The 16856-nt window shown below is 46.3% G+C and overlaps 1 protein-coding gene across 1 annotated transcript in view; it reads left to right on the top strand.

Annotated features, from left to right (window-relative positions):
- The first annotated feature begins 12632 nt into the window (after nucleotides 1-12632).
- The window catches only part of LRRC1 (leucine rich repeat containing 1), a 72075-nt gene continuing 67851 nt past the window's right edge, over nucleotides 12633-16856 (top strand). The window contains exon 1 of the mRNA XM_051615629.1: nucleotides 12633-12791. Within this exon, the coding sequence (XP_051471589.1) occupies nucleotides 12633-12791 (159 nt within the window). The remainder of the gene's footprint in view (nucleotides 12792-16856) is intronic.

Genomic DNA, 16856 nt, shown 5'->3' with positions numbered 1-16856 from the left:
GTTAAACCACATTGTTTTTCCAATAAGGGGGCAGCTTGTGCTCTGTAAACACGTTTGAAACTGTGAAAGCAGGCTTTGCCAGAGGACAAACTCGGTAGAAAAATGAAGGCTAGACTTCTTTCCCTCATAAAGGAAACTCACCTTCAGGTATAAACAGAAGACTTACACTAGATATGTACACTTCATGTACCAGCATGGTAGTTTTGTTCCTACCACGCTGGTGCTGTAGGCGTATCTCCAGAAAGAATCAGCCACTGCAGCTGCTGAAGTCTCCTACGGTGACTATGGCCAGGTATTAATTTATTTATCTGCTTGCTAACATCTGTTTTCAGTGGTTCAGCATTGGATGAGTGCTTTGGAAAAAGAGATGAACATGTTATCTTTCCACACACAGCTCTGAAGGATCCTCATAGAAACTCGCTCACCCCCTGCTCATCCGATCGTGCCTGCTGTGGAAGGGGAGGCGTGCCAAGAGCTGCCCGGGTGGGCAGAAACCTGGGATGATCCTGATAGGACTCTGAGTCCTGGGATTTGCTCCTAGCTCACTAGTTGTGCTGATTTCCAGACTCTGAAACAAACTCACTATTCAGGTGACCTGTGAGAAAGATTTGGAAGGTGGAGGAGAGAGAGAAAACCACCACAGCAGATCTGGGTGACATGATGTTTGTCACAATGTTGTTACCTTAACCCCAAGTACACATTGGTGTTTCTGTAACAGGGCAAGTAGCAGAAAGTGATAGAAGCAGACTGCTTTGCAGGCACAATGAGGAGCTAAGAGCATCTTCAGAAGAGGGCATGTGTTGCAGGAGTCCTTCCATTCTGGAGGTGCTGGCAGCCATGGTTGACTGGAAATGAACTCCTGGTGCCAGACTAACTGGGCTGGGGGAGTAAATTAAACATTGTGTCTCTGCCGTAGAAACAGTGAAACTGCTGTGAAATTTGCTCTCCTCAGGCTAATGATGCTGATGGTGGTGCATCTAAATTATTGTCTCTCAGAAAATTCTGCTTCTAAACTGCTTAGGAACTGATGACAGCCCACGGTCTGGAGCAGCCTTCTTGGAGAAGAAGACTTACTGATCCTGCTCTGTCATTCTGAAGGGCACTGTGGGCCATGCTAACTGTGGTGGTGAATATAGATGAGGAAGAAGTAGGGTTGGAGTCCAGCATCTCTATTCTCGGGTTGGATACTGCCACTTTTCCCTCTGCCACTCATGGTAATCCCCGGAGAGCTGAAGCCCGTCATGATTTTTGGGGGGATCTTCTTACTCTTTCTTCTTGTAGCTTTTGAAAAGCTCTTTGGAAAATGTGAGACCCTGCTTTTAGTTGTCATAAAACTGGAGCTTTGACTTGGAGTGCTGAAAAGAGATTAAAGGTTTTGCAAGCAGCAAACCCTAGATTTACAGCGAACACAGAGGATTTTGCTTCCTCAGTGCAAAAGCCTAGATGCGGCTCAAATTAAAATCAATAATTGATTTATATCCATTTACAGATACATCTACATTAATGTGGTCTGGGAAACCTTACCCCTGTGTGCACATTTTCCTTCTAAGCAGCTTGTACTCAGGCTGCCTGCAAAGATAGCTGTTCATGAAGCAGGCAACACTTGGTCCCTTCTAGGAATGAGCTGGGGCCATTTTTCATTCTGCTGGATGCCAAGAGCAGGACTGACAAGACAGATGGAAGCTGATGAACTGTTACATCACTTGTTAGAGAAGGACAGAGTCCTTTAAAGCTCAGGGTGCAGCCAGGATTTACCTCTTGAGAAGTGGCAGCAGTCCCAAAAGTAAGTAGCTTGCATGGGCAACAAATCTGCCTTGAAATGAGCAGCGTGATGCAGCCTGTAATGCTGAACTCAAAATAAACATTTTATTTTATTACTTTTTTTGGCTGAGATGCTATAGTATGGGACAAGGCTGAGCAAACATATTGTGGCTCTTCCTTGTTCTGTGCTCCGTGTCCCAGATCACTGGCTGTGCAGCCATGCCAGGCTATGGGGCACAAGCCTGAATTCCCTACATAGAGAAAAATTGCTGCTGCTTTAACAGATCTGCTGGAAATTTTGTTTTTTCTTCAGCTGGTTGATGAAGCAGCATCTTGCTCTGGCCTATGCTTGCAGGGAGCACATTGCAAAGGCTCCCCTGCTCCACCACTGTGCTGGTGAGATGTCTGCAGCACAGGATATCCATTGAGCTGGGGCAAGTCCTGGCTGCAGGATCTTGCTGGGACCCCACTGCAGGGAAGGGCCCTGGGACATGTCCCTGGATGTTACCTGCTGCTGGAAACCTGATTCTGGGTGGTGGCACCAGCAGACCCAGGTTGTCCCCTTCCCTGGGAAGCAATTGCATCTGTCTGCCTTGGGGTTCAGCTTTCAAGGGCACTTCAGGGTCTGAACCTCTGAGGACTGTCCCTCTCTTCTCCTGCCCCCCTCCCTTTTGCTCCTTCCCTGCTGCTTCCCCCCTCAGCCCCTGTCCCTTGCATCCCTCTGTGTTGTGCCCAGCCCTTGGCGGAGGCAGCCCCCTTCTCCCTCTGCTCCAGCACAGGCAGGTCCCCTCGTTCCCCCAGCCCTCCTGCCGCTCTCAGGGGGCATGTGGCAGCCTGGACAGCATGATGCAGGGCTGTGTGAGCCCGTGGAGGTTCTGGGGGATTTTCAGTTGCTAAATATTAGGCTTGTTTGGTACACATGCTGCTGAGCCTATGTGAACTGCTTTTATTTTTTTCAGAGGAATCTTGGATGAGTTTCATGGCTGTGGCAGCAAAGGGCACACTGGTGACAGGAGGCTGAACTCTCTGCCCAGCTGCTGTTTCTACTAAAAGGACTCTTTTTTTTCAAAGCTAATGGTCACAGTAGCAAAATCAACATGCATCTTTTCAAGGTACGATATAGTGTTCTTGGAACTAGCTGATTGTTTTAGCTGAAGCTTTCTTAAAAATACCTGAGTCTGAGTCATGTACAGTAGAAAACATTATCCTGACAGTTGGAGTCTGGGGAAGTTGCAAACAAGTAGAAACTAGATCTTACAAAAGGAAGTACCAGGCCAGCTAACTATGAAGATTATCAGCTCTTCCCATCGCTCCTGATGACAGAAGGAGAAAAGGTGCCCTTCTGCATCCTAGGGAGGTTTCCAAATGTAAAGAAAAGGGCTTTGTTTCTGCTTGGGGGGGTGGAATTTTGGCTGAGGAAGGTTAGCAGGGAAGCAAACAAAGATAGGAAACCTCCAGCCACTTGGCATTGTATGTGAGAGGGGAAGCTGCCCATTTGGTGTTTGTGGTGTGGTGTGCCTTCAGGACCAGAAAGGGCAAGATGCTTTTATTTTTGGCTTAATTTATAGCTGTTGTGTCCTCTCAACTTCCCCTATTTCAGCTTGCAGCCCCAAGACTAATTCACAATGTAGCACAGAGCTTCCTACTTTCCAGACAATAAATGTTGTGATCCTGTGTGAGTCCTGTAGGAGATGGACAGAGAGGAAGAGGGAGACAAAAGAGTTGAGGAAAAACTGCATCATCCAGCCAGATCTGCATCAGGCCCAACATTTGTATTCTGGGATCAGACTTCTGCTGAGATTTTGCTTGAGGACAGCTTGTTCTTCCTGCTGGGAAGAGACTTTGCCACAGGACAAGCATGGCTGTGTTGGGGAAGTTGTGGGGGAAAATGATATGTAGGAGAGGTGGCCCTGAGTAGGCTCTGTTTTGTTTGGGGGAGACCAGGACCCCTCAGCATTTCTACCTGGGGACAGCCCCATCTATAAAGCTCCTAAATGTGAAAGCAGTGATGTATCGGATCAGCCTAAACCAAGCGAGCCCATGACAAGGAGCGAGATTTCAGGTGGAGAGAAGTCAAACCTGTGCCGTGAGCTGAGAGAGCCCAGCGCCGTGTGCAGTGAGGCGATAGGGATGTGTGGGCTGCAGAATTGCAAGCTGCATCTTGCCAACTATGTGGTTACAATGAGCACTCTGAAGCAGACTGGGTTTCTCTTTCACCCTCCTCTGGTGTCCTGTTTAGCCTACATCCTTGTGGGGTGTTGGGATGAAGTACTAAAAACTGGAAATAGAAATATAGAATGAAAAACTTGACTAAAACATCCAGGTTAAGATCTGTATTTGCATGCTGGCTGAAGTAAGAGTGGGCATTTTGTAATGAAAGCTGAGCATCGTCCATGGTGGGTGGTGGTGCTTCCACGCCAGAGTTCCCACCAATGGGCCAGACCAGATGTATATTGCACTGATGGTGTCAGCTGGAAGAAGCTTATTTTGGGGGTTTGTGTCCAACACGATCACCAGATTCTTTTCTGGTCCACACATTTTCAAGTGTTTGCAATCATCTCTGATCTTCACATAATCCAATTAATTTCAATACTTTCTTCATATACAAAACAGTCTTAACTGACCACATTAGTACCTGGTGAAACCTATTCTCATAAAAAGACCAAGGATAGGAAAGGGTAAGGTAGGATAGTTCAGTTGCAAGGGACACACAATGATAATCTAGTCCAGCTGCTGGACTGGTAGAAGTTCCTTGCAGTTGCAAGTTTGCTAAAGGCATGCCAGGAACATGCTCTAGCCCATTTTGCTTTCCTTCTACTTCTGTTGGCCTGCAGAGCTTCTGAGGTGCTTGCATGAACTAACCAGTTCACCACAGCATGTCTGTTTGCCAAGTATGTACTTGACCTAAATTCTTTTGAAAACCATCATTTGTGACAACTGTAATGCTGGCTTTACAGAGCTGTGTAGCTGGTTAACAAATGCTGTGGCAGGGACACGCAAGCTCTGTCATTTCATTATCAACAGTATAGGCAGTTATTTTTCTAATTTATTTATTTTTTTATGTTAGCTGTTTTCTTAAACTATGTCTTTTTCTAACTAGAAGATTGGGATATTGCATATATGTCCTAAATTGTTAGTTTACCTTTCGGTCCTCAGCATAACATTACTTCAGAAAAATATTTCTGAAGAAAATTTGGCTTCTCACTGAATGGTTACATCATATCTGGTAACTCACTGGAGTCACATGTCTGCTTTTAGTGCCAATTGTTACTGTGACACAATTAAAGGCAGAAAAAATATACCTGGTGCAACTGCTTATTACAGTTTTCCCATTTGACATTCCAAATAAATTCCAGTTACGCTGATTGATTAAATAAGCAACTTTCATACTCTATCAGTTCCTTTTCTCTGAGGAGAAACATGAGAAATTTCCTCATTGATTTTCTTGAAGATCAATAACACTTTTCTAACATGGCATTTTATAATTTGAAGAAAAAAAATCATCTATGGTTAAAAAGTCATTGAAGAACAACTGTCTAATTAACATGCCTTATATGAGCTAAGTAACTATTATAGGAAATCAGTGAAAAGTAGATGCAACATTAAATTTGCATTTATGAATACCAAATGTGGAACTGTGTGTGTCTGTAGTTGTAGATAAAACCCCATTTGACTGTTCTAAGGGCACTAAACTTCTCTTTCAGCTAAGATGAGAGGAAGAAGGAAATTAAGAGCCACATGCCAAAAAAAAAATAATAGTTCTGAAAAAATGATGAGCCAATCAAAATACTTTTCTTTGTTGTCAAATTTGCTTTAGCCCCAGTGTCAGCTGCTTCTACTTCCCATCAGTAAAATATTCTCCAGATCCATCAATCAGTACATGAAATGATGGGCCGTAAGGATGCTCCTGATGCTCTTGACATGTGGAGTGATGCTCCTGATTGCCGCCTTTGTGCTGGTGCAACCCTGTACCAACCCAGCTTCTCCAGCAGAGACAGTGTCTCCTCCTGAGCCCCACTATGCTGAATACAACCTGGCTCAGAGCCCACGGGAAGCTGGGGGTCTCTCATCATTCAGAGGATTAAGATCATGAAATGGCATGAAGTGAAGGTGTGGCTTAATGCCTACCAAAACCCCTGGGCTGGGCTGGTAGGCAGGGTCACCTACCTCATGCTGGTATTTGCCTTTTCATTTCATGGTAAATCCAGCAGTGTGGTTGTCTCTGTTGGCCATGGGAAGCAGAGCACCCAACTACACGTGCAGTCAAATGGTATTTAGCTACATCATGATCTTGATTTGGAAAAATAAACACAGACCTGAAATCGTGTCTCTACTTGTTCTCTTCACAGTTGTTGGAGAAGCAAAATTTCTGCAAGAGGTTGTATCTGGTTGTATTGGACCAGCTGAAACTAGCAAAAACCTGAAAAAATGGTTGGGGCTCAGAATCTATCCCTCAGCTGTGACAGCCAGCCCAGCAATTGGAAAGGAAAAGAGAGAAGGGAAAAACCCCATTCCAGCCACTAGTGTATCTCTTCTCCTTACCTGCCAGAACCCATCACTTTGTTCTTCTGGCCAGAGAAGATGATGGGTGTTAGCCCTTGAGAGTTGGTGTCAAATAAGAAGCCATTGGACACAATGCAACCACGTATTACTGGCCACTCCTTGCAAACCAAACTGAAGCAAATAAGATTAAATCAGAGTAATACCTCATGTGATTACAGCTCATTGTGTTCAAATAAAAGCTGACGTTATCATGAGCAATTTGTTCAGGGGTGGGGGTGGAGAGGAGAGATGCTATAGCTTTTGTGCACAGTGTTTGCTATTTATAATGCTGTAAAACCACAGTGAATGTGTTAAATGCACTGCCACAAGCTTATACCAATTAAGCTTGGTATTACGGCTAGAATAATTCATTGCAATTCTTAGATGTGCCTTTATATTAATAATACATTAGTATAATTCTATATCAGTTATTTCAGACATACAAAAACTTTGTAGATATGGCACTCATGATGATGTAACCATAATCTGTAACTGTATTTGTAGGTCTGTAATCAACATGGGAACACTTTATAGTCACATTTACCTGCTGTTTTTATGACCCCATTTGAAGCAATGTACATAGAAACTGAAGAGTAAATGTGACTGGAGACCTCAGCCAGGAAAACTGAGAAAAGAGAAGCACGTCAGTGCTAATTAACTCCAGCACCCTGCCAGGCCTGGCTCTCAGCAGCTCTGCAGGCTATAGTATGGTTACTGTAGGCTCAATAGTATTCTCATTTTATTTGTTCAGAAGGGGTGGGTAACTACTCTTCCAGCAGCACTCAAGCGCTGCTGAGAGTGTTATGCCTGAAACTGGACCTCTTGCCTGTAATACTTGGGTTTTTCTCTTCATACTCTTCCTGTTTTGCCTTGGCTTCTCTGTGTTCTGTAACTGCATCTCTTTCTCTCAAGGCTCAGGAAATGTAACAGGGGGGAGGAAAGTCCTGAACGTATTTCCATCTATTCCCTTTTTTTCCTCTCTACCTCACAGTGTACTTTACTGTGAAGTTCTGGTTATTCTGAGTATTACTACTATCTTTGTAGCATCACTAACCTCCTATGCACTTACCCAAACCCATGGATATCTGTGCTTCAGGGCTTTTTATAAGAATCTCAGCTTACAACCTGGTGCTGTTTGCTTGAATTACCTTTTGATAAGCCAGAAAGGAAGTCTGTCTGAGCTGCTCTGAGGAGGGAGAGCTGCAGTGTGACCTTGCTCTCGCCCCTTTCAAACAATAACCTCCAGGAACACTCCGGAGATCGGCCCAGCCTTATCTATGTTTTACATTTCATTGTCTGAATTCCTCAAAAGTCACATAAAGCTTTTTTCTTTTTTGTTCAGGAGCACACAGTATTATCATATCTAGAAGGAAAAATTGAGATTTTCAGCTCTGAAGTTCTTGTCTATATACCCAGACCAGACTGGTAGTGATTGAAGGATGGATGTTTGTTTGATAGACTATAGGACACTAATTTTTCGGTCATGACCTGTCTCCCAAATTTCAACTATGCTGTGACTGTATGTGTAACTCGTACCCCTGCTGTCATTCCCAAAAGAGAGCCCTGGAAACACTGACTTGTTCAGCAGGGAGATCCCTCACATGCAACACATCCCTGCTGGCAATCCCACACAGGAGAGCTCTTCTGCTGTGTATGTGCTGAGAATAATGGGGGTACAACCTTTGTTTATATGCACCTTAATGGTGTTTAATGGGGCAACAGTGACTGCCACAAAACCTGATGTGGGTTGTCTGATCACAGTGTGAATGGCGGGAAGAAATGTGAACTGAGGTATTGTGGTGAGAGCAGACTTCTTCATCTGTTCCCCTCCAAAGCAGAGTTGGTAGAAATCTGACCTTGTCCACCTATGGCTGAAGAAAGTGGCCTGCCAGGAAAGAAGCATGAAGCTTCTCCCCACACTCATTCATTGCTCTCACAAAAGAGGTAGTTGCATTACCTTTCTTACAGATTTCATGCAGCTTCAAGGCTCCTGCCATTGCAGGGAGAGTCTTAAACATGCTATTAAGTTGTCCCAAGTAACTAAAATTCAGCCAATCAGTATCTAAAAGTACTACAATACTCTTAGAATTACTAAAAAGAGGGAGGAAAAGTAGAAATGGAAAGATCTAAACAACTAAGCAAGAAAAGAAAAGAAAAGAAAAGAAAGGAAAGAAAAGAAAAGAAAAGAAAAGAAAAGAAAAGAAAAGAAAAGAAAAGAAAAGAAAAGAAAAGAGAAAAGAGAAAAGAGAAAAAAGAAGAAAGAAGGTAAAGCAGACCAGTGGTTATCAAATGGCAGTTTGGAGCCAGGTAATCCCCTGCAGAACTGGGAGAGCAACAGCCCTTATTTTCTTCTGCACGTGACCCACACCTTGGCTTGCCATGGAAATGTGTAATGCAGCAGGACTGCTGCTATCAAACAGGGCAATCCTTCTCCTACCCCTGGGGAACACAATTGCCCCAAGTAAAAAGGTTGTCAGGGATGTGTCAGGAGCCCTGGCAATTTGCTGTCCTCCTCCGCTTGCTTGCACTTCTTTTGTGTGCCTGGTTTTAATTTCTAGTTACTCTATCCCATCACACTTCTCTTTTCTCACCCCTTTTCAAAGACATCTCCCACTAAAACTTGCCCTGACATGAGGTCACTCTTCTGGCCACACAGGATACAGAATTGGTCTCTTCTTGGACTAGGGAAGTGTTTTTTTTATCGCTGCTATTTCTTAGTGCAGAAGAACAATAGAGACTAGTAACTCATTACACTGACCAAAGCTGAACAGGTTTACTTGCTCAGGATTATGCTTTTTGCTCTGAGAATACCATATCCCCAGCAAAGGTGCTGGTTTGCCTTTTGGCCTCCTTGATGCCTATTTCCATACTGTAGCCTCAGGCTACATCTTCAGGTGTGCTGTGAACCAGGGCCTCTAGCACAGAGTTGATGTCCTAAGGTCCCGAGGGCTTTATCAAAGACCCTGTGACAGTAGCTGTCCATCTGAGAGAAAGGGAATAGGCTCTTTATCCTTATACTGAGTGTCAGATGGTGAAGGTAGATCTCATAAATAAGTATTAAGCTCTCTTGTCATCACTCTGTCCCCTGGGCTCCCTGACACTCAGGGGAAGCGTGCATAGAGTTTGCCTCATCTTTCATCGAAGTACACAGACTCACTGAATAGTCACTCTTACCTTCCTGTTACTGTCTAGACTTGTCACAATGAGACCTAGTCATGAGACACATGACAACATCTGCAGAAGTGACACCTCATGCCAAACTTTGTGTCTGTGTCATGCAAGAAAGGCTCAAACTTTTTACAAGCCTCCAAGACAGACAGGTGTGCTGGGCATTTCTCCTGACCAGCACAAAGATGGAGAGCACCACAAGCTGGCATCAAATCCCCCCACAGAGGCCACTGCGGAAGCTCTTGCCTGGTGTCAGACTCAGCTGTGGGATGATATGGATGCTTCCAGTCGAGTAGAAGGTACAGAGGAGGTCTTGAAGTGCCACTCACAAGCTTGTTCTTAAGAGCTGAAGCTCAGGAGTCAACCCATTCATCCTTCTGTTTGGCAGGTATGCAAGTCACAATGTTCTTCGATTTCAAATACTTTAATGTCACCATCCCTATGATGTAGTCCCACACAGGGCATGTCCGGTGTATGCTGGGGGAGTCAGCTGCAGCCTTCCCTTGTTCACATGCTCTGCTGCACAGCTCCCCTGCAGTACCACTTCTCCAGTTGGTTCCAAGGAGCTGTAATGATCACTAATTTAGGTGAGGCAATCTTAGTATTGGCTGTTCTCTGTGTCTGGTTCAAGACCCCCTGTGTCAGAGCTTGGGTCAAAGCAACCATTAAAAGCTTGACTTGCTAAACTTAGCCCCTCTGTTTGCCCTCAGGGAGGACCAGCCTCACCAGCAGCTTGAAGAAGTGCATCAGCAGCACTTGCCTGGCCACTGGCTGGGATCCACTGTGTGTGGTGGAGATGATCCTCCTCATCTCCACCTCTGATCTGCTGGCCAACTTCATAGATCCCTGCCTTTGCCCAGCTCTGTGCCAATGCACAACGTTTGTTGGATTACTCCTGTCTTGTAGTTATCTAATTCCTGCCCTGGGGCTGGAAAGGCCTGAAAGTGCTGATGCACGCCCACCCTGTTTCCAAGCACGTGTGAACACATTTATGAATGCTCCTTCCATGGGCACTGAAGGAGCTGAGAAAGTCCTTGCGGCAAAATATTGTAGATCTGTAGAAAAAACTAATCTCCGAGCCCTGTTCAGAATACCATTAGGAAACTTCCATTCTAGTATAGGGTGAAAAAGGTAAATCAGAGTTTTCTCTTTGTCTGTGCTATGAACAGTTGGTACTCTTGTAGAGGATGAAAATGCCGTTATGGTCCTCTGAGGTTAAATGCTGACACTTTTGCTCCAACACACATTTTTTAATCATGGCCTGATCGTTTCCCATGGCTTTCTAAAAAAAACACTTCAGTTCAGTTGTTATCAGGTCAGCAATATTTACAGTTCTTTCACTGCAGGCTGGCAGATTTCTTTACATACTTTATTTAGACACATTGGGAGGTTCCACTTCTTTTTTTCTTTTCTTTTTTTTTTTTTTTTTTTTTTTAATTACTGGGTATATAAATTGCTGAAAAAAACAATTGCTTCTGACCATTTTTTCAGGTACATAGAAGAAAATGGCAACGTTTTAAAAGTGTATTGTTTTATAGGTCAGCTAAGAGTAACAGTACACAAGGTCCTAAAATGCCCTTTTTTAAACCAAAAAAAGCGCAGATCACTGCAATTCCCACAGAAATTAGGAAGACTAAGTATTGTCCCTGCTGTGCAGGGCTTGAAGAGCAGTGATGACTACAAAAAAAAACACGACTTTCCCCTTTCCCCTAGTCCTGTATCTGCACAATTTATATACATTGCATAAGGTATAATTATAATCATTGCATAATTTATAATTATGCAAGGAATTAAGAATATTTCAAGAGCAGGTCTGATGCTCAGTGCCTGTTTTCAAAGGTATTACATGTCATTGTGCAGACTACAACATTGCTATTATGCAACCCAGCAGGCCGGAGCCCCTGAGCCTGTTTTCCCGGCGGAGCTGAGCACATCGCCCTGCCCGCAGAGGTGTGAGGAGCGGGGCTGCTGGAGCCTGGAGCCGGCACTCACAGGCAGAGAGGGGGCTGCTGGCGTGCTTACCTTTGCTGACCCTTCTGACCTTATCATCAGCTCTTTTGAAAGCGGATTTTAAAAGCACAACAACAAACTTGTTCCAGAAAGCCTTGAGGATAGTATATTGATTTTTTTTTTTTTAATGCCACAGCAATGTAGCTTGAAAAAAAAGATATAAAAAACATCCACTGCCATGGTACCTAGACAGCGATCCGTACGTTTTATGATGTTACTTTCCAGATAGCGCTGCGTTCCAACAATTCCCAAGAAAATGTTAGGGCAGCCTGCGCGCACTCCCGCTTGGTGATGTTTGCGAGAGCCTCAGACAGGGAACAGCACGTCTCAAAGCAGGTAAAATGAGTGGCCCAAGCCTGCTCACGGCATTCCCCGGCGTTTCAAACCCTGTTCCACCGCCTGACCGAAGGCAGACCTGCCAACACCGCCCGCAGCGCCGGCAGATCCCACCCTGGCGGCCGCGGGGGCTGCGCTCGGGACCCCCGCACGCCCTGGGCGCGGGAGCGGAGCCCCCTGCTCCCCCGGGCAGGGCTCCGCACTTCCAGCCGGGGGAAAAACTCCGTGCCGGGGCGGCTTTCTCCTCGGCAGAAAGTTATTCGGCCGCCCGCCGGCAGCTGCCCCGGGGCGAGGCGGCGCCGGTGGGGCACGGGCGGCTGGCCGCCTCCCCGGGCGGGCCGGGCCGGGGCGGGGCGGCGGGGCCCGGCCCCGCTGATGTCAGCCGGGACGGGGGAGGAGGGGAGGGAGGCGAGGAAGGGGGGCAGGCCGCCCGTGTTCCGGGTCAGGCGCGGGAATGCGCGGCGGCCGCCAGCAGCGCTGCGCCCGGCGCCCCGCGATGCCCCTGCGGGGAGGGCAGCGGCCCGCCGAGGAGCAGTAGGGGGGCCTCTCCGGTCCCGCTTGGCCCCGGCTCCGGCTCCCGCCCATTGTTCTCCCGGGGCCGCCGCGCTCGCCCGGGGCCGCTTCCCGCCGGCGGCGGCGGAGCGCTGGATGCAGGTTGCCGCCGCCGGCTGGCCGGGACCCGCGCTGCGCGGCGGCGGAGCGGGCAGCGAAGCGGGCAGCGGCTCCCGCAGCCGGCGGGGAGGAGGGGGCGGCGGTGAGCGGCCGCGCTGCCCGCCCCGTGGCCCCCGGCGGCCCGGCCCCCCCCCGGCGGGGCGATGTTCCACTGCATCCCCCTGTGGCGGTGCAACCGCCATGTGGAGTCCATCGACAAGCGGCACTGCTCGCTGGTCGCCGTGCCCGAGGAGATCTACCGCTACAGCCGCAGCCTGGAGGAGCTCCTGCTGGACGCCAACCAGCTCCGCGAGCTGCCCAAGGTGAGCGGGGAGCGGGGCGGCCCCGGCAGCAGGGCTGGGCTCGGGGCAGGGGGGGAAGCAGATGGGCCGCCCCGGCAGGTGCCCGCCGAGCTGCCCGGCCCGGCCCGGGGCGGTGCCGCCCCGAGGCGGCGGTGAGGGGCACCCGGGCTCGGCGAGCGGGGCGGCCGGGGCCGTCAGTGCGCGGTGATGACCCCGGGAACTACTGGAAAAGCCGGAGTCTCGGGTTAGCGTTTAGCGTTTCCCTGTAGTTTGACGGTGAATGAGCTTTCCCGAGCAAAACCTGGAGATCTGCGTCTTGCGGGCGGAAAAGTACAGTTTGGAGGGCAGAGGGGCGAGGGCGGGAGTCACAGGACACGAATATATGTTGTGATTAACATTCACGTCATCGGAATTACGAGACCTTGAAGGGTATTAAACCCTCCCCTTTTTTCCCCTTTCGATAAATACTATCTGCCCTCTCTACAAGGGGAAAACAAAACCCTGTAGCAGATGCGTGTCCCCGTTTCTGCCTTCCACTCCTGGAAACTTCGTCATGCAAACACACGAGAGACGAATAAGCTTTTTCCTGGTGTGAGCCCTGCAGAGTTGTCAGTGTTCTGTTTCTTGCACGGAACACGGAGCCAGATCGTTGCCCCTCATACTCTTTCGGTAGTATTGTCCAAGGTGAATTCATGTCAGTCTGCCTGGTTTTGAGACCTCGAGGGGTACCCGGCAGCCTGCCCTGCCGTTGGCACTGGCTGGTTTTGCTGGAGGAGCTGCCATCCGCGCCAGCCCAGCGAGGCTCTGTTCCGCTCCCTGGTGCCGCGGCAGTGGGAGGTGCGGCTCCGCTTTCGACTTGATCCGCCGAGGGCCTTTTCTAGTGTTTCCTCTTTAAACTTTGGACACCTTAGAGGACTTTGTGAGTTGTGGTTGGTGGAGTTTGACACAGGAGGGGAAGTGTTACCTGGAAGCTTTACCTTAGAAGTGTGTGAACCCTTTACTAACTTGAGATCCAAGAAACTGAACTCACTGGCTAGAAAAATGCTCAAAAGCACCTTTGTTTTCACCTGAATCAAAGTTGGTCTGTTCATACCCAAACTTAAACAGTCTTACATTAATTTTTTTAAACTCAATTCACTCACATAAAGTGTTTTTTTCGCTCTGGGTACTAAGAGTAATTGTAGTGGAGAAGTTTTCCTGTAGACACTAATAAAGACATTCAGTTTAACTGACGTATTAAGTTTGGCTGTTTCTTTTTGAAAAACCTGGATGCAGGTTTGCATCTTGTGACTGAGCTCTTTATCCTTCTGAAGTAGAGCAAAACTGGTTTCCGTAGCCTCAGTGTGGGTGCTATTTTTAATTCCAGCAGTTTCTGCTGAATTGGTGCACAGACTAGGCTCAGGAGTCTCTTTTTGTGCTAGACTTTTCTTCATAGTGTTGGCTTTCAGGCTTGTACACTTCTTATGGTAGGGGTATTGAAGGTGCCTGTGACTGAAATCCCATTGAGACCTATGGTTCTTTTTTTTTTTTTTAAATAATAATAATAAATCCACCACAAACTTGTTACTGAATTAAAATATAAACAATTATGCCTTGTTCATGGTATTATATGGTATTTATTTCTGTAATTAGTGTGCAGCTATTCATTATTTATCCTCTTCCTTGAACTGTGATATATGAAATAGCCTTTTTGTCCTGTGATGGCTAAAACCTGTTTCTTCCCATTTCTTTTGTGTGAGTTGGTGTTAAGTCCCATACATGTAAAGAAATAGCTGGGTAAAAATAAGGTTTTTTATTTTTTAATTTTTAAAAAGCAACCCAGGCTCCTTAGCATTGCAGTGGAATCAAACAAAAGCTGATGTGAGAATGAAGATTTTTGTGTGTGTGTGCACGCATGTATCAGATTACAGGAGTGCCTAAATATACTGTAGGAATAAGTTTGTGGGTTTTTAGCTGGACTAGGAGGAGTCTGATGAAATACAACCGCAGAAACATACTTGTAGTGTCTGTCCTGAGTACTTCGTGCCTTGTCAGCAATGCAGGAAGGCGTTTTTATGAGGGCTTCCTGCATGGACCTATGAACTTTCCTTGTCAGTTCCTTATTAGTGTTTTTTGATAAATGGAATATGGTGCCATCATCTCAGATAAGCGTTGACTTTGTAGGAGTTTTGGGTACAAAAATACAGCTGCAATCCCCTATGTGAAACTATACTGTTGAAGGTAGAAACAGATGGGAAGAGCCCTGTTTAGGGTTTACACTCATGAATAGTTTGAAGAGTTCTACTACAGGAGTCTGGTTCAGGAGAATAGTGAAAGATGTCTCTGTGGAAGGTAGCTACAGGCTGCAGTGTTCACTCCACTTTATATTAAAGGGGAATGCTCATGCACAGTAGAAAAGCAGAATTGGAAACAAACACAAAAAGCTGGAGTACACCATACGTCTTGCAGAGGAAACACAGGGGAAATTAGTAGAGTGTGTAATTAATGAACTGTTAGGTCAGCAGAGATGTTAGTGGTCGTTATGCCCTTGATCTAGTGTAATGCATAATATTAGTCTTACCTCCATTGAAGTTTCCTCTCAGTAACACAAACTCAAACCCATTTTGAGCTCAGTTCAGGCCTAAGCAAGTCGGGAGACTTATTTAACTCAGTGGCTGGTTAGTTAGATGTTATGCTGTACTTGATGAAGTCCTGAAGTTCACAGTGACCTGTGCCAGTTCCTGGTGAGTCATCTGTGGATGGTCCTGATGCTGTAATGTATCTCATAACACCAATAAAGTGTCCATGTCACTAACATGGTTGTGGTACTCCTTAGGAAGTTGCTGCTGTAGAGACTCACCTTGAAATAGTGAAGAACTGCTCTGTAGACTCTGCAACTTGCAGCAGAAGTTGCCATAGTTGGATGGATGAGGAGCACACGAACTCTGCTGCCCTGCTCTTCATTCTGCTCACTGGTAGAGTAGACCTTATCCTCCCAGCATGGGCAGATGGGGCCTGAAATGGGTGTACCAGCAAGCAGTAGGTCTTCTAATACTTCTCAGAAACCAAGCAGATACTGGCACGTTCTTTTTCCAGCTTTGCCATGCAGCAAGTCTGAGACAGGGATGATGTCTTTATTTCTAGATACCTGCTTTCCTTCCACTTGCAAAATTTTTGTTGCTCCCTCAAACGTAAAGCTTTCTGGGGCAGATAAATACAAGCAAGTGGCATGTTGGAATTAATGGACTTGCTGTGTTTCTCTGAAGTTTATGGAGCAACTTGTGTTGGATGCACACACTTTCCCTCCTTCTCCACTGTTTTTTTTTTCCCCTGCCCTCATTTCTTTTCAGTAGCAATGAAAGGTGTTCTTTGGTTGGTTTGCTCCAATGCACCAGTAAAAGAGTACACTCTAGTACACCCTAAAACCTCGATTTTGAGGTACATGAGTAGTCCTAGGCTTTGTTTAGTCTTTAGTCTTTGCCAGCAATACTTAAAACCTCTTATTCTAGAGGACAGTAGAGCATGGCATAAGTTAGCATTTTATGGAAAAAAACCCCAACAAAACAAACACATTCACTAATTTCCTCAAAAGGCAGAAGGTAACTTAAAGAATTGCCATAGCATCTCAATGGGAAAGGGCTTGCAGAAAGACTGAGCAGTATTCCTGTGTTGTATGTCCTGAGAATCATCGGAAGTATTCCTAGGAGAGGAGAAACAAGAACTACACTTTAATTATTTTGAAAGAACTCCTGTGTTGGTTTTATTTTTGTTGTGTTGGCTGACCAAAACGTATGGTAGAATTCTTCAACTCTTTCTAAGGGGAGAGGGGTTAGGAAAGGTTAATCTGGAGAACATCTCAAAATAAATGTCCAAGAAGCAGAGGGAGATGTCTTTGCCTCCATTATTTCCACTCCTCCCCTTTTTTGCTCCCTTGTACATTAGTGCATATGTGGACCAGGAAAAGAATGAGCTAACTCAGTTTTTCTGATTCCCTTTCCCTACAAATACATTTTTTTCCTAAGCAATACCTTAAGCCTCTCAGGAATACAAGTTAATAATTTTTGTTTGTACGGTAGCTTACAAATGTCCTTTTGCTACTGCATGGGG

Source organism: Apus apus, chromosome 3 (genome assembly GCF_020740795.1).
Source record: "Apus apus isolate bApuApu2 chromosome 3, bApuApu2.pri.cur, whole genome shotgun sequence".
Lineage (NCBI taxonomy): Eukaryota > Metazoa > Chordata > Aves > Apodiformes > Apodidae > Apus > Apus apus.
The sequence above is the reverse complement of the archived record's forward strand: the minus strand, read 5'-3'. Positions and strand labels throughout refer to the sequence as shown.